At 39.6% G+C, this 24,371-nt stretch overlaps 1 protein-coding gene across 1 annotated transcript in view; it reads right to left on the bottom strand.

Annotated features, from left to right (window-relative positions):
* The window catches only part of LOC127218135 (melanoma inhibitory activity protein 2-like), a 90,636-nt gene that overhangs the window by 49,817 nt on the left and 16,448 nt on the right, over positions 1-24,371 (bottom strand). Inside the window, 2 exon segments of the mRNA XM_051179144.1 lie at positions 2,810-2,931; positions 3,012-3,209. Coding sequence (XP_051035101.1) covers positions 2,810-2,931; positions 3,012-3,209 — 320 coding nt within the window.

Below are 24,371 nucleotides of genomic sequence, written 5' to 3'. Positions count from 1 at the left end.
ATTGCATATATTGCCTCTTCCTGAATCCATGTTCCCTCAGTGGGTTATTCTAGTCTTTATCACCAGGCCCCAATACTAACTGATCATAAACAAGTAGATTGACTCCTCTGATAGCAGATAAAAAAGGCTAAGACTAAAACTGTTACTAGAAACAAAGATGTGATGGAAAAGGCTAGCTCAGTCTTTAAGATGTAGGATTTTATGCAAGAGAACCACAAAATGAAGTTAATCTGTTGAAGTAAGGATAAAACAAACCGTTCATCAACAGTAGTTAGATATTTTTAGATCTCACTTTCAGTGAGTCAGCATGAAAAGAGAACGAGGTAAAATCACTACAAATAAGTTAGACTATCATACTAGCAAAATACTATGCAATAATAGCAGAAAATACATTCACTCTCAAATGTACATGGAAGATTCTTCAGAAAAATTCCAGGCACTAAGCTAAAACACACCTCAATATTTTCTTTGTTTGTTTTTTGTTTTGATCCTTTAAATAATCAAATCACAGGGCCAAGCCCAGAGAAATGGCTCAGCAGCTGAAAACATTTGCTGCTCTTGCAGAGGAGCAGACTTCAGTTCCCAGAATCCATGTCAAGAAATCCCTTAGTGCCTGCCCATGACTCCAGCTCTGTGAGATCTGATGCCCTCTTGCTGCTTCCTTGGGCAGCTGAAGCTACAAGCACATACACACACATACAAATAGTTTAAAATAGTAAAAATTCAATTAAAAACGTCCCATGTCGAGAAGCATATTCTCTGATTACAACAGGTTAAAATTAGTTATCAAAAAAAAAAAAAAAAAAAAAAAAAAAAAAAAACCAGGAAGGGCTGGAGAGAGAGCTCAGCAGTTAAGAGCATTTGTCATTCTTGTAGATAAATGACCCATGTTTGATTCCCAGGATCCACTTGGTGGCTCACCACTATCTATGACTCCATTTCCAGGGAAATATGTCACCCTTTAAGGCATCTTTAAGCACAGCAAACATGTGATGCATGGACATACATGCAAGAGCAAAACATCCATGAACACAAAAGGTTTTTTTTATTTAAATAATAAAATGCAACACAAAACTTACACAAAACAACTAATTCAGTGTGTAACAGGAAAATTTATAGTCATAAAAGACTTTGTAAAAAAAATATGTGGGCGCAAGGGCTGGAGAGATCTCACAATGGTTAAAAACCTTAGCTAGTTGTCAAGAGGTTCTGAGTTCAGTTCCTAGCATCCACATGGTAGCTCACAACCATCTGCAATCAGGTGCCCTCTTCTGGCCTGCAGGGATATAAGGATAAAGAACACACTATATATATAATAAATACATCTAAATAAAAATTTTAATATTATTGGGCCTGGAAGATAGCTCAGAAGGTAAAAACTTTGCCACCAATCCTTAGGGCCTGTGTTTGACCCCCATCACCAATGTGGAAGAAGGATAAAACCGACTCTTGGGGTTTTGCATTTACATACACACCCACCCCCCCCACACACACACACAACATATGTACACAGAAAGGAATGTAATGTTCAGTTAAAAAAACCAATGTCATAATCCACAGTAAAAGAAATGAAGAAAAAGAAGATCTCAACAGATAGTAATAAAATATGTAAGAAAATCTACCTTCTAATCATCAGGAGACTGCAAACTAGGACTACTTTTCTCAATCTGACAAACAGCACCAATAGAAGACTCACAGCTAACACCATCCTGAAGGGGAGAGAACTGTTCCCTTACAAAATACAACACACATCCACACAGCCCACTGAACCACAGAAAATCCAGCCAAGTCTGCAAAATCCCTCCATGTTCCTCACCCACAAGCTTATCAAAAATAAGTGTTGGTAACTGCTAGATGCCTGTGTATTTTATGTGAAAAGCCAGAGGCTGCTGTGGTAATGTCTTCCTTTTCTACCTCAATTTTTCTAAGGCAGAGTCTCTCACTCAATCTAGAGCTCACACATTCTCTGATAAACTGATTACCAGTGAACCTGGGATTCTTCTATTCACACCTCCACCCAGCATTTACATTGCCTTAAGGGCTCCAACTCCAGATCATGGAAAGCACTTTCCTTTCCGAACTGAGCCATCTCCCTAGGCCCTAATTGTGGATTCTGAGGAAGATGTGTGTGATCTGAAATCATCTCTCATCTACAATATGCTTCTCTTCCCATAAGCCTCATCTCAGTAACTTAACAGACACAGCCAGGAACTTGGGATTATTCTAGATTCTCCACACATCCCACCCATCTCTACAGCTAATCAAGAAAGTCACACTCATTTTAGCTCTTATTTCTTCTTGCCCCATTTAGGACCAACGTCTCTATTCTTACCCCTATCAATTCTCCTTCCTGTGTTTTTTTTTCCCCTGACATTTGATTCTCATACTATCAGGAATATCTATACATTTTTTTTTCTGTGGGTCTCACCACTGATGAGCCTATGCTGGATCTCACACCCCAAAGCAATCCTTGAGACCCACTGGTCTACAGTAAGCATCATTTCACATCAGGCCCTTGGCTCACTTATGCTGTGAGCTCCTGTGCATGCTGTTTTCACACCTCATCTACTAAAACTTATTTGCTCAGTCTCAAGACTTTCCCAGCAACCCAAGGAAAAATAATTACTCCCTTCCCTTGTTTTGCATGTGTACTTCTATAGGCAATAGACTTCAACTGTGGATTAATTTTGTGTATTTTCTCCCCAAACAGCCAACATGATGAAAATGACCAAATTCCTTATTTCATTTAGAACCTCCATAGAGCATTTTTATTCATAGGCAAATGAACCATGAGCATGGCACTACTTACTTTAAATTCACAGAACATGAAGATAATTAGAACTGGCAGCAGCTCAAAAATCCTCCATGGACACTCCACGGTGGCAGTACGAGTCACCGCCATCCCTGTGCCCACAATGGGGGGCCTTGCAGCTGGACAGATGGACAGCAGCAGAGCAGAGCACAGTCAGGGGGGCACTGGGAAAGGGAAGGGTTCTGGGTCCGGCTGGCACCACTGTCCTCTCCACTTCCATATCTCAGTTGACGCGTCAACACTGGCACTCTGACCTCCAGCACCAGAGTCCTGGAGAGCTGGAGCAAGAGAAGCTGAAGCACCCAGTGTGGGGCTGCAGACTTACACTCCGAGGCCTGGGGCATAGCCCCGGAGTGAAAGCTCAGCCCCCTATCCCCAGCTACTATCGCACTCTGTCCTATAAAGTGAAAAAAACAAAAACAAAAACAAAAACAAAAAAACACTGTCCTATGGAACACTAAAAGCTGAAGCACCGAGTTTGGGGCTACAGCCCTACACTCCCAGGGCTGGGGCACAGCCCCAGAGTGAAAGCTCAGCCTCCAAGTAACAGCTACTATCACACTCTGTCCTATCCTATCCAGTCCAAAAGCCACACTGTAGTAGCTAGGGGGAAACTCTCCTATGCAGAGACATCATCCTCCGTCATAATCAGTGTCAGAAAACGGCCTCTGACTTAAGAGACGATGACGCATTCACACTTCGAACTCACTGTGATCAGCCGTGTTATACCACTTGACTCCTAAGAAATATCCCTTCTTGACTCGGAATTAATAGCAGAGGTGTGTGTGTGTGTGTGTGTGTGTGTGTGTGTGTGTGTGTGTGTGTGCGCGCGCGCGCTAATTCCTGAAGACATTCTGCTCAGCACTGCCCTATTTAGCATCCTATTTGTAGGCCTCATGAAATAAGCTGATGCTTTTGTGTATCTCAAATGTAGGACCTGAGAGTCACTGCTCTGAAATGTCATTTTATTTTTCAGGGTCAGGTCTCATTTCATTGCTCCATGTGCTTCCATATAATGACTGCTTTGAATTTCCTCCAAGAAAACTATGTAGGAACTTGGCAAAGTATGTTGGAAAAGAAAACAAAAACAAACAAACAAACAAAACAGGCCATCTAAAGTTTTTAAGCAACAGAAATTTGGTTTGTTTTTCCCTAAATTGAAAGTTAGAGCTGATGTGTCAGTTCATTTCCCCAGTTGTAACCTTCAGGGTGATTAAACAGAAGAATCAACTGATTAGTATTAATTGCCCTCAAGGAAGTTCTGGGAGCTACCTGTGTTTGCTGTACGCACTGAACCACACCAAGTTGCAAAACTAGGTACCACCTGTACCTGCCCAAATTCAGTTTATCACTTTGGGCCGTGTGGTTTTAGGGCAGAGCTGACTGGTGTGGGGTTTTGGCCCCAACTAAACTTTCTTACATGCAGAATAAGCCTGAAACTCCAGTGCATGTGTGCTGTAGGCCAGCAGTGACACTGTTCAAATACACTAAGCAGAAAATGTTAACATGGCATATTGGCAAGGTAGTGAAGAACAGACTGAGATCCTTTATAATTTGGATCTGGTTGCATTCTTGATGACTCGTTTTCATAGTTTTCTTAGTAGAATTTTTTTTTGTTTCTTGGAACAGGTTTTTCAGATGCTGCCTGGGAACCTGTTCTTATACACCAGGCAGGACTTGGACTCATAGAGATCCGCATACCTCAGCCTCAAAGGCTGGTATTAAAAGCCTGCGACACTTCTGACTGGTTCTTAATAGATTTTCAATAGCTGTTATAATCCTTTAGTTTGGAGATGGAGACATGATGATATATACCACAAAAAGTTATTCTTTATTAGTAGTTTTTGGTATTACCCCGAGGGAGTATTCATTTACGTTAAAATACAAGCTCTGTTGACCTCCATATTTTCAGCTTTGAATTCCCATCTCCAATCTGTTACTCCATCCCAAGAATTGCACTACTAACTTCTTTATTGTTTTCACTTCTCAGTGTTCACTTGAACATCTTATTTGAATCAGTTTTCACAAACATCAAGAGATAAACATTGAATCACATATGACTTTTAAAATCCAGCTCCAATAATTCTTCAAAACTCTTCATAATTCTGTTATTTCCTTGGTGTGTTCTTCAGGATTATTGTTTAGAGGTGGGTACGATATTTGCAAATTGCTTCACACTTCTCAAATGTGACCTCAATGTTCACATAAACACAAGAATATCCTCTTCTTTTTAGATGGTCTCCTGAGTCCCAGGAACACTCCACCTTTGCAATTCTTTCATTGATATACAAATCTTGTGAGCACAGCAAATGTTTAGACAGATATTGTCTTGAAGAATTAAGTGAAATCTTTCTACACTATTAATTATTTATTTTTCAGTGTCTGTGTGGGCAGGTGAACCCTTGCCATTGTAAACATAAGATCAGAGGCCAAATTAGGATTTGAATTGTTCTCTCCTCATTTTGATTTGTGTAAATCTAGAAGACTTAACTTAGGTCTTTACCTTTGACAGCAAGCATCTTTACACACAAGGCTATCTCAAGGCCTAAAGAATCATCAGCTCATAAGAATTTGATTTATTATTTTTTTTACTTGATCAGTCAAATGAACAAATTTAAGTGAAATGAAGGTACAATAGAATTATTTTTTCCTATTTTACTTGTCTGTTTTGCCGTGTGTGTGTGTGTGTGTGTGTGTGTGTGTGTGTGTTTGTCTGTGTGCACGCTACAGAAAGGATCAAGAACCATGTGTGTTTTAACATGAGCTACACTCACAGCTATGTTTTATTACTGTACTATCTAGGGATGTTATTCTTTTCCTTTTTGCACTCTCTGGGATGGTAAATTCCCTACATAGACACTTAGCTATACTCAATATCTGGATTACTTACCAAACATAATATAAATAGTAAGGGCCTGTAATGGAGGGTGGATGTCAATATAACCATATTCTAACTAGTTTGGAGAAAAGCCTCAATGTCAGGATCAAAATATTTGGAGTTTTTTCATTAATGTTAATTGCATGTCTTGCATGAGTAGAATGAAGTTATACTCTTTTCGAGATTGACCACTGAGGAGGGTCATTTTGTCAGTGAGATGAAGAAATTCAGACTGCCACATGAGAGAGATTTGCTTTCCATGTGTTGTGAAAGAAAACAAATTTAAAACAACCAGAAATTAACCAAGTGGCATCTAGGGTTTTTTTCCCCTTAACCACTCATGTGTCTGGTGTTCACATATATGGCTGCACTTTAATTTGTGGTTCTTCCAAGTGAGTTGAGGGACAACACACACACACACACACACACGCACACACACACACACACACATACACACACACACACACACACACCACTGCTATTAATTCCGAGTCAAGAAGGGATATTTCTTAGGAATCAAGTGGTATAACTGGGCTGATCACAGTGAGTTCGAAGTGTGAATGCATCATCGTCTCTTAAGTCAGAGGCCGTTTTCTGACACTGATTATGAGAAGTTGGATGAGAATAACATTCAGCAGATGACCCCAGGACAGAAAAGTTGCTTTCTTGTGATTAAATCTATAATGACAAAATCACTTGTGTACTTCTGTGCTGTGACTTTGCAGTGTTTACTTCCCCCACCTCCCTGTCAGGGCTAAGTGAGTGTGCTGTAATCTAACAGAGATCAGTTCTCAGCTTCTTTTTGAAATGATCTGTCCAGTCATAAGGAGTTAGTTTTCCTACTAATTCAATAACTATACTCTTCAATAGGATTTTAATTTCAAACCATTGGAATAACTTATTTTATCTACCTCCATGTGAATGTGGGGTATTAATGAGTTCATTAGACCCAAGATAAATGATAAACAGGTGTTTCATTAGTGAACACCTTATACAGATAATAGTAAGGAACCCCTGAAATGGTCCTTCTTCAGAAGATGCAGTCTCTGCCCTTCTGATGCTCTCCAAGAACCTGAGAAAGTACCCACCCCTACCCCTACTTTTCTCCCTTCAGGTAAAGGTAATTATTTTTATTCATATTAAGAGGTAAGTATAATTTTAAAAGTGAGTTACATATCAGTATTAGACATAATCACAGGCATATAGATACACAATCTCTTTGTTCTGTTGGCACTATAATTTAGAAAATTAAACATGGGTACAAGATAAAGTTCACATTGCTGAAGGTAATTTATCTAGTGCATTTTCTCTGTTGGCTACACTCTTGTCCATAGATCACATGCCATGTCAGGTGTCTCCAATCTTGTGATTAAAGAAAGTTCTGATGTAGACTGACCAAAGACTATGTGCCTGAATTAGAACTAGAACTATATCTTAGAAGCACCATACCACTCTAGATGAGCCATCATCTCCTGAAATACTCTTAGGTGTCAAGAAACTGTCATTCCTCCCTTAGAGCAGAATCCCAAAGACCAACTGAGTGTTGGTTGAAAGCATGCTGAATCTAGTTCAACAGTCCATTACCCATTGGTAGGTAAGGTACACTGTAATCAGTGGATTTCTTTCTTTGGGTATTTGTGTGACAGGGTCTCTTGTAGCCTAGGCTGGCCACATACTTATTGTATGACTCAAGACTTCCGGGAACTTGGGGCCTTCCTGCCTCTACTTCGCCAATTCTGGTATTGCAGGAATGAACCACTATTTATATCTGGTAGGCGTGGTGGTGGGTGTGCATTATTCCTAGAGCTTCCTGCATGTTAGGTAAGTACTCTACTAACTGAGCTGAGTACATGTCCTTTTAGACAGCATTGTTTGTGTTGCTGTATTGTTTAACTTTTAAACTCTTCCCACACTGCTCTCTCTGTTTACAGCTCAGTTTTAAGTATACATATATAAGTATATATTGAATCTATATCAATTACTGAAATTCAAACATTATTAATTTCACACGATGTCGGATCTAATGTAATTTTTCCCTCAGTGCACTGAAAAATCTAATAGTTGTTAAGGCAGTAATATTTCAGGAAACTAAATCGCTACAACAGCCCAGTTCACAAATAAGAACGCTTGATGCTGAGATGAGCTTCATTTCAGAGTGTGACATTCTGAAGAGTGTGCAAGTAGTGCTCCAGTGGACAGCCTCCTTACGTTCCACGGATCTAAACAGAAGCTGCTTCTGAGATGTGATATGATGAAAGGAAGGTACTGCAAAGATGGGATTGGGTTCTTCTCCTGCAGGTAGATCTGGCTGGGATCATGTTCCTCTGCCTCACTGAGCTTCTGTCCTTCCACAGTAACTTGTATAAACAGAGGTGATTTGTAAGTATGTTTCTGTGGCTTTTTAAGTGGAATAAGGCAAGTATGTTAGTTAGGTTATGATCACATACTAAATATGTTTCCCTTGATGTGTTACTACCCATATAGACCAGCTTTCACTTTCTGAAAAGTTTCTTTCAGAGATGCTGATGTTGCGAGATGGGAGTCCTAGAATTCAGCACTGCAGCTGATGTTGGTTTTTAAGTACATCACCACAACTTTGGCTATGTATATGGAAACAGAATTTCTAAGTTTCAAATGTTACAAGAGATGTGGAAACAACTCCCATGTTTGGCTCTCTCAAAATAGCCAGGTCTTTACTTATGTCGAGAAAGATCTTCTATCCTTGTACTCTCAGGAAACTGTCAGCTGTCAGTGATCACTGTTGTTCAGAGATGTCTATGACTGTTTCTTGGCAATGAGCTAATTGGGAGCTACATGAGAAAACTAGCCAAGGAAACATGGAGAAGTGTTGATGTTGGGATGTCGTTTGTTTTTAACGTTACTTCAGTTATAATCAGTGGAGTTTAAAATGACCTGAAAATGCTGACAGAAAACTCCAGACTCTTGAACCAAGCTCCAGACCTAATGAATCTAGAATGAGCACCGGAACTTGAATTTTTAGTATATTACCCCCGGATAATAAACCCTTATGATCCTTCTATTGCTCTGAAGTTGCCTCCTCTACTCCAACCTCCATATATCATGCATTCCTAAAATACATCTGAGATTGGATCAATCTGGTATTAAAAACTCTTTTATTTTTCCACTCTATGGTATTTCCCCATTCTCTTTAGTAAGCTATACATACTTTGCAACCTTCTGCTCTTTCCATATGAACCTCCTTCAATTCCAACCGTTGAACCTACCTGGGCTATAGCTAACTTCACAGGAATAGGCACATCTAAACAGGGAATGAAAACTGACTTCACAAGTTCACCTTTAGCATTCATATGCACATGGTGGTACATATGAGTGCATAGAGTAATCATAAATATTAGAAAGATTTCAGGCTATATTTATTTCACCAAAACACATACAGTCAGGTGTGCATAGTGTGTGCACATGCTTGGCAGTCTGTTTATATATATGGACACCTCTTCTATTTTTTTCCATTTAGGTGTTTGAGAATTCTGCTTCCTACTTGTATTGCAGACCAAATTGAAAGTTAATCTCCTCTGGACATTTCCATCTGATTGTGTCCACATTCTCCCCCCCCCCCATTTTTGTCATTCTATCAGATGGATGCTGTGCACCTACTTATCATTTATACCAGCAGAGTTCATTGTATTCTGTAATTACAGATGTGGGAGGTTATTAGCAAATGGATATCAGTAAACCGTTTAGAATGTACTGTCCATACCCTTTCCACACAGCACCCGTGTGGCTGTAGAGAAAGAGTGAAGAAATGGTACCGTGCTCTTCTGAGGCCTGCTCTGCTACATGTAGACATAATGACTTCCACATCTCTCGTGGACTCTGGAAAGGGCAGCTGCTATTTTGATACTTGTACAGCCTCTGGAGTCACCCAGGTTTGAGGAACAGAGTCTTTCTATTAGCATGCAGATTTTTAAGCCCAATCCCAGCTTCTGGTGACTAGAGATTCCACTAGTACATAATTTTACAAGGAGTCCATCTGAGAGATGTATTCCCAAATTCTGTTATACAAACACCAGGTGAAATGATAAATAGCTATTCCTGCATGTGGAGGGTGTGTCTCATACAGTGACACTATGCAATGATGGGGTCGATACCTCAGATCACTGATATTGGCCTCTGGCTTCTCTTTAGCCCCAGGAACATATAAGCTGTCCCTAAAATGTGGTGTATTCATGTGTGTGTACAGGAGTATGTACATGTGTCAGGGGAGGGCTGAAGTTCACTTTAAAGATCTTCCTCAGCCACTTTATATGTTATTTTTAAGAACATTTCACATTGATCTTGGATGTGACTGATTTCAGTTAGAACAAGGAGATATTGAGCCTCAGGAAATGTTCAGTCTGTGCCTCATGATGTATAGTGTCTCATCAGATTTTTATTAAATTCTTAAAAATTAAACTCGGGTTCTCATATGTATTATATGTATAGCTCTTACACTAAGCCATTTACCAAACCTCCTAATGTTCCTTTTTAATAGCAAGGAGAAATAAATATGGGTCTTGCCACTTCTGTTGCTCTCCATGTAGGTAGAAGGAGCATACCTACTCATGTTACCATAAAGCACCAGAATATTCACACACTGGAGAGGGTGTACTATAAGTGTGTCATCATCTAACTGATATACCCAAAATTCTAGCCACTCTGCCAAAGAGACCACCTAATTAGCCATGGCTAGACTGAAGGCCAGCTGCTCTTTAGACTGTGTGGATTGATATTTAAATACTCATCTTTGTCCCATATCTTGTGGCACACATTCTGCTGGCCACTATTGTTCGCCTTCCTCATTTAATACTTCTCTCAATTGTGTGTCATGTCTATCACTTAGTTCCCCCTGTTTTGTGAGTCAGGAGATTGAGTCAAAGAAGGTAAATTTTCCAGTGTGGTTGTGAGGAACACATGTTTTGGAATTCATATCAGAGGACTCCCTAGCTGGTTCTCACAAGCCTCTTCAGGTGCCACCACCCTATGGCTGCATGATACAGTTCCTGCTCATGTGGTTTTACACAGAACCAGAACACTGCCAGAACAACCAGCCAGAACTTAAATGACATTTCTATGTGTCAAAACATTTTTCTTTTTCTTTATTCTTCTCTCATACATTATATCCCACCCACAGACTCTACCTCTCTCCTTCCCCCAGTCCTCTATTGCTTATCACTCCCATAGATCTACTGCCTCTGTTTCCCTCAGAAAAAAACAGATCTCCCAGTAATATCAACTGAACACAGCATAACAAGATGCAATTATACCACGCATAAACACTCACATCAAGAAATAACAAGGTAACCCTGTAGCAACAAGTCGGTTTCACGAGTAAGTGACACCTTACTCCAAATTTGTATAGTTCAACAAAAACCCCAGCGTAAACAAATACAGCATATATTGCTAGGGCCTAGCACAGACCATTGTAGGCTCTGTGGTTACTTTAGGCTCTGTTCTGAGCCCCTGATTCCTAATAGTTCATTCTATATGCTGTGTTCTCTTGGTGTCCTTCATCCCTCTGGCTCCTACAATCCTTTCTCCAACTCTTCTCCTTGAGGGGACTGGGGTCCTGAGCTCTGCCTCATATTTAGCTGCTCCCGTCAGGGGCTGGAGGAAGCCTGTCTGATGATGATTAGACTAGGCCTCAATCTATGTGTGTAGCAGAATATCACTAGGAGTAATTTCACTGACTTATTCCTCCCGCCCTCCCTCCCTCCCTCCCACCACCTCCTTTAGTCCATATTTCCTTCTTGAGCTTCCAGCATCTGGATCTGGCCATTCCGGCAGGATTGGGTAAGTGCTCCCTCTAGTGGCTCGGGTCTGAAGTTAGAACAATCATCAGTACTCCTACAAGCTCTGGACCGCCCACCACTACCCCAGTGCATGTTACAGGCAAGACAGGTTGTGGGTATTCAGGGTTTTTCTTTTTTGTTGTTGTTCTTGTTGTTGTTAGTGTTAGTGTTTTGTTTTGTTTTACTAGGTTGGTGTCTCAGAACTGTTACTGGGAGCCTAGTCTGACTACAGAACATAGCCAGTACAGGCTCCATATAATCCATTCCAAGGAGTGTGCACAAGGCTCATGCTCATGAAAGTTTCCACATTGTCTCCTAATCCCCAAACACTCACCTATTCCACTTCTGCTCCTTGTACTATTTCCTTCTGTCTCTTTCTTAACTTGCTCCCAATCCACCCACAAAATCTATTCTACTTCATCTTCCCAGGGTTATCCTTGTGCCTTCCCTGCCCTTTATCTAACTATACTTGGTCTGTGGATTGTACATGGTTATCCTTTATTTAAAAACTAATATCCAGTATGAGTGGGTACATATCATGTTAGTCTTCTGGGTCTGGGTTGCCTTATTTAGGATTTTTTTTTTTTTTTGTAGTTTCATCCCATTGCAAGAAAATGTCCTGGTGTCATTTTTTTTTCTAATAGCTGAGTAATACTCCATTGTAAAACTGACCACATATTTTTATCCACACTTGCAGTGTCAGTGTGATTTTTCCTTTAGAGATATAGGTTCAAATTGGTAAGGAACCTATTTTTCACAAGTAAATATTTCCTTAGTAGTGAGAGAAAGCTTACAGACTATAAATACAGTTACTTTGCTGTAATAATGGAGTAATTTTATTTTACAGGTGAGAAATTTAAGGCCCAGGGAGATTTAAACGTTGAAAAGCTAGTGATGCCTAAATGTAATTAACTTACAAAGCAGAGAAGGAAGAAGGCAGAGGAGAAGGAAGAAAAATGGTTTCTTGGGACAATCAAATAGTTCTAGCATTTAAAGTCTTTGCTGCTTAGTCCTAAAAACCTTAGTTTGATCCCTGAGAATTACATTGTAGTATGAGATGAGAAATTTGCACAAGTTACCCTCCCACTACCACATATACACTATAATGTATACAAATATACACACAATAAATTAATTAATATATTTAGAAATCAGTGTCTTCCTTGCTGGGGAGAACTGTTCTGCCTATGATGTACTTGGCTTTTAAGCAGGAGGATGTGATTTGATCTCTGGAACCATGCTAAAAATACCAGGCATACTTGTGTACTCCTGTAATAAAGGCAGAGGTTTGGGGTTCACTGGTCAGTTAGCCTAGCCCAATTGATGAGCTTCAAGCCAAAGAGACATTGACTCAAAAGACATGGAAGACATTCTTAAAGATGATACATGACATTGTACTGTACTTTCAACAGTCAAACACTCACATGCACAATAGGGCACACACTCATGGCTTGTTGGTTCATTAAGCTGTGTTTATATGGTTAGAGAGTTCTCCTCTGAACTTACAGGAACACAGAAATGTAGAAGGACTGCAGGGAGAAGGAACATGGAAGGTATTAGTTCAGGCTTTGTGTACTATGGCTAACTACAACTGATGGAATGATTCTAAGGTGTTTAATATGTTAGCAAACTCTCCCCCAATCTCTGACGCTCAGTGAAGGATAATACATTTGTCCCTGCTATCATTACTGCAGTAGCCTAGAGACTACTGAAAATCATCATTTCTAAATGAGAAGTGGGCAGCCTTTCCTGCCCAAACCAGCCTCCTCAACTGCCTGTGTATGAGCTGTCAAAGTCCAGAAACTTGACATTATGACTGACACACCACTTTCCTTCATTTCCTGGCTTGGGATTTTTGACTTTTGAAGATAAATCAGAAGTGTCCTCAAACTCATATCACTACACTAACTCAGGTATTCTAGGTTATTTTTACAGGGCTACCGAATATTCAGTATACCCAAGTCAGCTAGAGAGCTTTGAGGAAATGCCATTAGTTCCCATGAATACGCAGAGTGTCATAGCTTCATCAAGGTGAGTTTCTAACTCATAGTGACCTCCATCAACCACTTGAGAAGGAACTTGTAAATTGTGATTATTTCTGCTCCCTTATATGTGTGCCATATATAGTAATCTTGGATTCAATTGGATTGTTGCTAATTAAAATTAAAGCTCCTGCCACATGTGCTTAGAATTACTAACAGTCACTACAGGAATACTGTTCTGTCCATTACAATGAGGGTAATGTCTTCATTATTATCTTTTTAATTATGTAGACCCTTTGTCATTTATCCACTGTGGCAAGTGCCTATGCCAGGTACTCTGCTTCTGTTGGATGTTGTGGGATGAGTGTTTGCATAGGGTCTATTTCCTTCCTTTCGTGTTGTTTATTATTGTCCAAACTCTGGTCCTCCTGATAGTACAGGAAATACTTTATTCTGAGCTATCTTGCCAGCTCCTCCTCTAGCAATCCCAACAACAGATTTACATAATAACTGCTGTAAAGTGGGGTTGATGGTTGGATGGTTACTGTTCTCCTTTACTGCCTTCCATTCTCCTGACCCAACTTTCAATTTTTCCCCTATGACCTGTGAGGTATTATGCTTTACTCTGACCACGGTTTAATCCTATGTGGCTGTGCCTTGCTATTTCCCTCCCTTGCTTTCCACACTCATGTCCATTTTTTTTTTCTGGGTTCTGCAGTTTCTCCAGGTTATATAGTCACCAAGACATGTAGTGATATTTAATGGCACCTAAATATAGTGAATAAAAGAAACGATTCTACTTATAAAAAATGAGGTACTAGCTTGTTGTTTTGTTTTGTTTTGGGTTGGTTTGCTTTCATATACTCATTTTCTTCACTGGACCTGTATAATTTCCCTAATAATAATAAAGTCTTTTCAAAAGTCATCATAGAATTTACATTTAATAATTACATCACTACTAGGATTTTATACCTGCATTGATTTAAATACATTTTTATTCCCAGAAAAAAAAAAAAAAAACTTAATGCGGCAAAGTTATGTCAATAAATCCTTAAAGAAAATTCATTTATTTATTTAAAAAGTTTGTAAAATTGGATAATTTTTCTTTCTCAGCATGGTTTTTAATATTTAAGCAATGAATCCACATGGCTATTTTCCCTTTTCCTATTTTACCAAGTCTCTCCTCTCTTTCCCCCATCCCTCCCCCTCTCTTTAACCCATATTCTTCCCCCTGTATTTCCTTCTCCTCCCTCCCTCTTTCTCTACTGCAGAGAGCTGCAAAGTGTGAGGCCTTAAAGATGGCACTGGTTTCAGCCTTCCACTTTTCTGATAGTGAGCTCTCTCTGTGGTAACCAAGTCCTTATTTGGCTAAGCCTGTTCAGCTTGCTTGCTTCCATATAAGAGCAGCCTATCTACAGGGTGCACATGGCATTTCCCAGGGGTTACAAGAAGAAGCTTGTTCAAGGATCCTGATTAAACTGCTACAAGATCTCCCCTGAATTGCATATTCTTTGCTGGTTGAGGTTGGGTACGACACTCTACTTTTTTCTCTATATTCTTTCCAGTCTAGTCTGAAGTGTCCTGAATACCCAACAAACTCTACTCTGGGATTTATGGACTGATGAAGTGGTTTCTGACCAGACTCTTCCTGCCAACCTAGAGAGAGTAAGTGTCCTAGACACTGACATCACATTTGCAACCGACATTGCAGAGCTCTGGGCCATGTTCTGTATATTGAAAGATAGGAATTAACAAGACAACCATGATGATTTTTTAAAGGTGTTTCCCTTATTATCAGTGTGTGTGTGTGTGTGGGTGTGTGTGTGTGTGTGTGTGTGTTTGTGTGTGTATACACATATATATTCATGGACATACCGTAGCATGCATGCAGGCATCAGTAAAAATTTTGAGGTCAATTCTCTCCCTCCACTTTCAATAGCAGGGTTTGAACTCAGATGACCAGGTTTGCAAGTCAAGCAGTTTAACTCATTGAGCCATTTCCTCAGCCAGTGTTAGTTTGCTTTTAATGTTGACATTGGGATTGACTTTAGAGCCTTCTATGTGGCAGGCAAGCACACACCATTGAGTGATAGTCTGGATATGAGCTTAATGATAGTGTCAATAAGAAATCACAACAATGAAAGTCAGCTCTAATTTCAAAGTAATTAAGCAAAATTAAATATTGCTTTACTTTAGACACTGAAGAGACCGAATGCATGTTCATAGGAAAACCAAGTTTAGGAGACTTCATAATCAGGAAATAATTATGATATTTTTTCAATTATTTTTTATTTAACATGTCGATCCCAGTTCCCTCTCCCTCCCTCCCACTCTTCTTCCTGCCCTTCCTCCCTCTTACCCTCTCTGCCCCTTCACATGCACCTTGACCAACCTCCCATCCCATTCCACCACCCCAGTTCCACAGGTAGTGCAATGCCATCCAGGTGCGGTCCTGTAGATCTGTCAAGTCATTTGAGGTAGGGACTAGGAGTTCTCTCCTGTCTCTAGGTTCAGTCCGTCTCCATCCATGGGGGATGTGTCCACAAGGTGTATTTGTGCACTAGGAATACACCCTGGTTCCACTGACTGAGGTCCCTTAGACTGCTCAATCCTTCTGGCTGAGACCCATATTCAGGGGGACCTGAGTCAGTCCCATGCTAGATTCCCAGCTATCAGTCTGGGAGCCCATTAGATCCTCCTTGTTCAGGTCAGCAGTTCTATGTGTTTCTGCAACCTGTTCTTGTCCTCTCCCTCTGCATCTGGATTCTAGCACAACTCAGTGTTTAGTTATGGGTGTTTGCTTCTGTTTCTGATGGGTCCATGATGGTGGATAAGTTAGATGTTGGTCTCACTATCTGGGAAGGCCATTTATGGTTGCCTTTCCACAGTTGCTCAAATTGTTTGTTGGGGGTCATTTTTATAGATCCCTAGACCTTTACTTAGTTTCAGTTTTCTCTTCAACTAATAATGGCTCCCTCCTTTATGTTTTTTCTCTATCTCTCTCTATCTCTCTCTGTGTGTGGGTCTCTCTGTCTCTCTCTCTTTCTCTCTTCTGTCTTCAATTCCTACCCTTACTCAATCTTCCTAGTCGCACATGCTTTCCTCTCCTCCCCTTCTCTTTCTCCTACATCTCTCTCCATTCACTGCCCCCCCACTTCCCATGTGCTCTGGGGACTTGTCCCTTCCCCCTTATATGAATCTCTTAGAATACTCCTTGTATCCCCGTTACTCTGTTGGTGTGAATTATAGGCTGCTGATCCTTTGTTCTGGGTCTAAAAACCATATATGAACAAGTACATACCAAGTTCTTATTTTTATGTCTAGGTTAACTCATTCAGGATGGTTTCTTTCAGTGCCATCCATTGCATGCAAATTTCAAGATTCCATTTTGTTTTTGTTTTTGTTTTTGTTTTGCAGAGTTGTATTCCATTGTGTAGATGTGCCACAACTTCTTTATCCATTTTTCAGTTGAGGGGAATCTAGGTTGCTTCCAGGTTCTTGCTATTACAAATAATGCTGCTATGATTTAGTTGACCACATGTCTTTGTTGCATGGATGCAGATCATTTGGCTATATGCCTAAGAGGGGGATTTGTGGGTCATGTGGTTAACTAATACCCCTTTTTTGAGGAACCACCATACTGATCTGCAAAATGGCTTTATGAGTGCAGATGATCAAATGCTGATATGCTTTTTCTATGTATATTTTGAAATATTAATTTTTCCTCTTATTGATAAATTATGATGATTTTTTTTTTCACATATACTATATTCTGGTTTTGGTTTCCCCTCCTTGTGCTCCTACCAATTCCTTGCCATCTACACTTTCATCAAGATCCACCACCTTATCATCTCTCTTAGAAAGAAAACAGTCTTCTGAGGGATAATAATTAAATTTAAAATAGCACAAGATAAAATAGAAACTGTCACATTTGAAGAGGACAATAAAATCAAATGTAAGGAAGAGAGCACAAGAAAATGCTCAGGTGACAAAGGTGCATAGACTCAATTGTTCACACATTCAGGGATTTCATACAAAAGGGAAACCATAACAAATAGAAAAAGTATAAAAATAGAAAACAAATAAATAACAGCCCTGATACAACATTATGAGAAAATCCTTCATTGAGTTTGTTTTTTCTTGGTCAACTAGTGCTGGGCATGAAGACTACACTTAAGCATAGTTTCTGTAGTGGAATTCCCTTGAAGAACACCAAACCTTCAGTTACAAGTGTTCATCAATTGGAGCTGGTGGCTGGATTAGTGATGGGATGGGATAGGGCAGGTGTCTATTTTAATTTTTAGCTCAATTCTATCAATCAGACACTGTGCAGTCTGTGTGATTACTGCCATAGTCTCTGTGGTTCACATATGAGTCCATTGTCTTGATTTAGAGGCCTTGAATCATTGGTGTTCTCCCTCTCTCTGCTCTGGCTCTGACATTATGTGACCCTCTTTTTCTGCATGGTTCCCTGAGCCCTGGGATTTGATGGTGATATCATATTCAGCGCTAAGTGTTACAAGATCTCACACTCTCTGCACATTTGAGTTTCTGTTTGTTCCCATATTCTTCATGAAAAAATTTCTCTGATGATAGTTGAGAAAGTCGCTGATCAATGAGTAGAACGAATTGTCCCCAGGAGTCATTTTCTCATGTTCTTTCAGGAGAACGGTAGTGTTTGCTTTTACCCACAGTCTCTGGGCTGCCTAGTCTCAGATTCCTGGTTACTCAAGCAGTACCGCATATGGGTTCCACCTTGTGAGGAGGACCTTAAGTCAAATCAGATATAGTTTAGATTAGCTACCCCCACAAATTTTCTGCCACCATTGTACTTTCATTGTTTGAAGGCAGGACACCATTATTGATCAAATGGTTTGTAGCCGGGTTGATGTCTATATTCCTCATTGGGTAGTTTGCAGAATATTTTCAGTACTTTCATACACCAAAGTCATTTGCTCATTGAGGTGAAGGCTCTATGCTGGCAGTAGCTCTATGTGTAAATGTTCAGTAGGGTCCAGCTGTCATGTTGGGAAGAGCAACCTATAGTCTTGACAACAGTCTGGGTAGTGTGTGGCTACCCGTGGGGCCAACAGCACAGTTAGATGTAACACATTCATGGTAATGGAGGCTTTATTTGTTGAGAATATATAGCCATTCTTTGGCTTCATATATTTTACAATGTTTCTTCTGTTTTGTGCGTCTATACTGCCCTTCAAATGGTCGTTGATTTTACTATTTCCTTTCGTATCTCTCCCTTGTCATTTTTTTTCATTCCAACTTGATCCCTTCCATTCCAGTTCCCAAATGTTGTATATATATATATATGCATATATATATATGCATATATATGTAGAGATGTGCAGCTGCTGTTTCCTCTTCATTCTTCAACTCCTCCTCTTCCTCCTCTCCCTCCTTGTCTTCTTCTTTTTTTAACAAATGATGCCTTTATTGCTGAGAACATCTGGGATGTAGTAAAAAAGACTATGGGTTTTGGATAGTTTGAACCATTTTCTTTGTTTTGCTGTCAGTAGTACTATGCATTAATATTTTAAGCATGTGTGTAAAGCTGGATTTGTAGCTTTCTCTTCTAGTCTGTTTAGGTATTTATTATATTCGTAAATGTGTGAGGTACATGTACATGAGTGTACAGATAGACACCCCTGTTCATACACACATGGAGTTCACAACAGGACATCAATTGATTTCTACAATATTCTACTTCTTCTACTCTGGTTAGGTTTTTATTATATTCGTAAATGTGTGAGGTACATGCACATGAGGGTACAGATAGACACACCTGTTCATACACACATGGAGTTCACAACAGGACATCAATTGATTTCTACAATATTCTACTTTATTGTCTTGAAAAAGGGAATCTTTTTTTGAATATGAAGACTGCCTTTTTTAAGGATATGTGGCCAGAGCTCACCGTATCTATCTCTCTGCTTCTCAATGCTGAAGTATATGCATTTATGCCTGGCTTTTTAAGTTGGTGCTGAGGATTATTAATCATCTTCGTTATGGATCAAATTCTCTTAACCATTGAGCCATTTCACAAGACCCTCTTCTTAAATGTTATTTGAGCCAGTGGTCATTACTTTCACAATATATGAAGCTGTCTAAGGTCAAGTCATGAGCCTGATATGTGCATTTGAGGGTGTATACATGAAAGATATATCATATTAAACAGACTGTAGACTATTTTAATATCACTTTCCTAGAGGTCTTCTTGATCTCTGCTTTTTCAATTTCTTCCACACGCTGTCCAAATTCATTGGTAGAGAAATTTGGTAGTAAGCCTCCTACTTTTAATTTAATTTTTAGTTCTATTCTTATTTGAGTAATACTTTGTCTTTCCTGTTGAAAAATTCTCTGCCTATTTCTGGAGGGAGAAATAGCATTCCAGGAGCTTAGACCACAGTATACTCATTGATCTTGGGATATACCTATTGGTTTCTCTTTCCTCTCATGATAGAGAGTAAATTCCTTCTCTACCCTATTCATTCCTTGGTCATTCTGGGGGCTTGATAGTTCTCTACTAATTGAACAAAATACTTAGAAAGCATGAGGATCAAATAGTAATCTCTGGGATGCTCCTTTATCAAGATGAAATCATATTTATATGAATCAGTAATGACACTAAGGAAGAGATCATTTGACAGAACTAAGAAAACAGAAAACGTGTGTGTCTCTCCTTCTTTTATTTCTTAGCTTGCCAGAATCCATCTTTGTACTTCTTGAACAAGCTTTCATGGGTACAGGTTTTTGCTCAAAACCAAACTCTGAACAGGTATGTTCCTTGGCTCCTGTCTGTTGCTCTTCTCAAATTATACTGTAACTTTTGTTTTCTCCTCGTTTCAAAGCCACTTTGAACTCATCTGGGGACAGTTTGTCTTTAAGTAAGTTTGATTTCATCTCTGCTTTTATGCTCATGTTCAGTGTTTAATTGTGCATTTGTTCTGCAATCATTACTGCATCCCTACTGGGTGCCAGGCTCAGGAAATAAAACAGTGAGTATTAAAGAGACAATGAGAGTTGTCATCTGTTGTGGTGGGAAGAAGAGAAGTCAAGTAAAGAGTCTTGAAGGAATGTTTGTGTGCCTCGTAGCCTACATCTTCTCTTTTGGAAGAGAAAACTTAGGGCTTCCATGTCTTTTTCTCTGTCTATGTAGAAACCCGGTCATCAGTTTTCCGTGAGGAAGTTGAAGAGATTCCTCTTGCCTCTTGCCAGATGCCATCCCTGGGTTATGCTTCTGAAAGACCTAAAAAGTAATGTTAATGATGGACTAACCTAAAAACCAATATCTGTTCCTTGGAATTTGCTAGCTTCCTCTCACAAGGCCCTGAGATAAGAAGAATTCACACTGCCCCTCCTTTCCTGTGAGTCAACAGGTGGTAAATAAGGTAAATAAGGGCTGGAGGAGCCCGTTTGCGCAAACGTTTCCTGTTCATTAAAGCCTCTTGCGTTTTGCAGCAACTGGACTGGACATTGAGTTCTTGGGGTATCGACCGAACCTGGAAGACTCCTTATTCTGAGGGTCTTACACTTCTACTGAATTAAGTGAATAAAGAGGACATTGGAGCATTCCATGGATACCTCCTCAGACATGAACTTCAGTCTTACCTTCGCCCCCCTCCTTTTACTCATTTCACTGACAAACCTATGCCGTGGTAATTCCCATATTACCCTGCCAAGAACATATTCCATCCCCACATCAGGAGTTTGGAATTTCCTTCAGAGAAGTGAATCTCAGCAAATACACTGAAACATGAGTCCTCCAAGAAAAGAGCAGTAAGTAGAGTTCTGATTCTCCTAAACAGAAGACCTTAACCCTGTAGATACAGCAGGCTGCACCTCACCAAGGCCTTTGCTGGAGGGTTTTAAAAAGCATTAATGCTCAGCAACAGAATCAGACACTACATTTACATATGTGTACATAGTCTCCCACAGGCTTGTGTCTTGAAATCCACCACAGCTGATAATACTTTTTGAGGAGATGCTGGAAATTGAAGGTGAGGTTTTGCTGGGGAATTCAGTTACTGGGAACATGGTTTGGAAATATTCACACTACCCCAGGACCTACTTGGCTCTCTCTACTTGGCCACCAGGAAGTAAGTTCTACCTTGCTGTTTCCTCTATGCCATGATTTTCTGTCTCATTGTAAACTCATAGAAAGGGCATTAAGTGACTACAAACTGAAACTTTTGAAAATGAAACAAAGTAAATCTTTCCTTCTTTAAATTTATATATGTCAAACATTTGCAATGTAAAACTAAGTAGCAAACAGATGATGGATAAAACATTGAACATCCCATTCAAAAATATTCTAATTACCAAATAGCTTTTTGACAGCTTCAAACGTTGTGCGAATATAAGGAGGGAATTTATATGTAGGTGCAGAGTCAAGTAATAATTTAATAAGTCAAACATGCAATGTTTTAGATGATGATTAGTACTCTAGAGAAAATGACAGAAAGGAAGAAGAGATTCCCATGTGAATGGGTAATAAACATGCAGACAAGTGGGTAATAAGGGTTCACACAGAAATGCTGGTGCATAACAAAAAGTTGAAGAACTAGGCAGAACTAGTGAGCAAGTAGGTGTGTCTAGAGAAGACTAGGCTTCTGTCCTTCTGAGCATCAGGAACATCAGGTACAACCTGCTATGAGTAGATAGGAACAGGACAGATCTCAGAATGGATTTGAATGAGCCCACGAGAGGACTAGAGGCTTTGCAAATTTATGTCATGTTACCGTGATAGGACAATATAATGTTTCCTTTGCTTTCAGTAGTTTGGGGCTCTGTGAGTAGACTGCAGAGGTATGACATAATCTGTTTTCTGTTTGTAGTGGATCATCCTTCATGTGCTTAGGTTAATAGAATGAAACAAGAAAAAAAAAACATTGAAGTCATCTTAGTGATTAATTATGTGAATTTTAACCAGTTATGTGGAAAGTTAGAATCTTTCATTTATAGCACGTCCAGGATGTCAAATCTTCTGGATATTCTAGAGAGTCAGAAAATAAGGTGGAAGATGGTCCAAGGTGGTTATGTCAGTTTGGTGACATTGTTATACTGGGTTGTGAGAAAGAGGCCAAAGAGAAGGGCAGAACTTGGTTCTGACCCTGATAATTTTGAATGGCTAACTCAACATCGGCATGGAGAGGTAAGGAGGTGGACAGAGAGATGATTTTCTATAAAGCAAGGGGAATTTACTATTCTCTATTAAGTACTTCTCTTTGAGAATCCAAACTAGAAGTTTTATAGGTATAAAAGCTGAATCAACTGGGCCTGAGAGTGATTAAATTGCTGTTTTTGTCCAGACAGTAATTACTTTGCAAAGCTGACTGCAATATCTTTAGCTTTAGAGGCTAGGGTCTACATTTTGTCTTACATCTATATGATTCCCATTTGGACAGAGAAAGTAGCACCTACCAATTTGAGGGTGAGGTCTATATAGTGTACTTGGGGTCCTGAAGCCTGAGGTAACTGCATATATAAAATCTGACGGCAAAATTTACAGGAAGATGTGTTGAGGATATAGTTGTTTCTCCATGACTTGAGACTTTTAGAAAAAAGTCTTTGTGAATAATGAAGACAGCATTCTGATCAACAAGAAGAATGCCTCTTCTTGAAAAGGAGCTTATTTTCCTTGGGTACAAGGTGACCTTCAAACAAATGTGGCCAACCTCAATCATATATTGTCTCTGCTCAGTTTATCCTCATGTGATACTTGTTTTTCAGGTCACTTGGTGTCTTTATGGGGGCCTGACTGACTTACTGTAGTGGATCACAGATCACTTTGGAACAAGCACTTCACTAAACACATTCCCTCGGAAAACTCATTCCTCACAGTCTAGCATCAAGTGGTTACTGCTATATCCCCTATTCAATTCACCCATTTGGGATGATACTCACTGAGGTACAACATAAAACACAGAGTCTAGTTTCTCAATGAGAATTCCAACTCACATAGCTTACCTTAAATTGCATACCTAATATGAAGAGTAGTAACGAATACTGCATGAAGGGAGCTATGTCTGGAGATGCCAAAGGAAAGAACTCCAAGAGACATGTTAGCTGGTTTGTACTGGTCAGAGCCGTGGTGATACATTTGTCCTGATCCTGCATGTATAGGTGCAGAAAATATACAAAGACATCTGACACAGGGCTGATCTCCAAAATATACAAAGAACTCAAGAAACTAGTCAACAAAATACCAAATAACCCTATTAAAAATGTGATACAGAAATGAATGGAGAACTCTCAAAACAGGCAGTTCCTCAGGAAAATAGGAATCAGTCTACCACAGGATCCGACAATCCAACTCTTAGGCATATATACAAATGATACACATCCATGCAACAAAGACATCTGTTCCACTAAGTTCATAGCAGCTTTATTTGTAATTGCAAAAATCTGGAAGCAACCTAGATTCCCTCAACTGAAGAATGGATAAAGACTATGTGGCACATTTACACAATGAAATCCTACTCTGAGGAATAAACCATGGAATCTTGAAATTCCCAGTCAAGTGGATGGAACTTGAAGAAACCATCCTGAATGAGGTAACCCATTCACAAATAGAGGAACATGGTCTATACTTGCTAATATATGGATTGTAGACATAGAGAAAATGATCACCAGCTTATAATTCATACTGCCAGAGAAATTACTATACAAGGAGGATTCTAAGAGATTCATATGAGGGATTCCCTCACAGATAGGAAAGGGACTAGACTTATTGATTCAGGCAAGTGGCAAGTGGATGGAACTTGAGTCACAGACAAGTGGATGGAGCTTGAAGAAATCATCCTGAATGAGGTAACCTATTAATCAAAAGAGGAACATGGTATGTACTCGCTCGTACATGGATTTTAGACATA

The sequence above is a fragment of the Phodopus roborovskii genome, unplaced genomic scaffold (assembly GCF_943737965.1).
Source record: "Phodopus roborovskii unplaced genomic scaffold, PHOROB, whole genome shotgun sequence".
In the NCBI taxonomy this organism is placed as follows: Eukaryota; Metazoa; Chordata; class Mammalia; order Rodentia; family Cricetidae; genus Phodopus; species Phodopus roborovskii.
The sequence above is the reverse complement of the archived record's forward strand: the minus strand, read 5'-3'. Positions and strand labels throughout refer to the sequence as shown.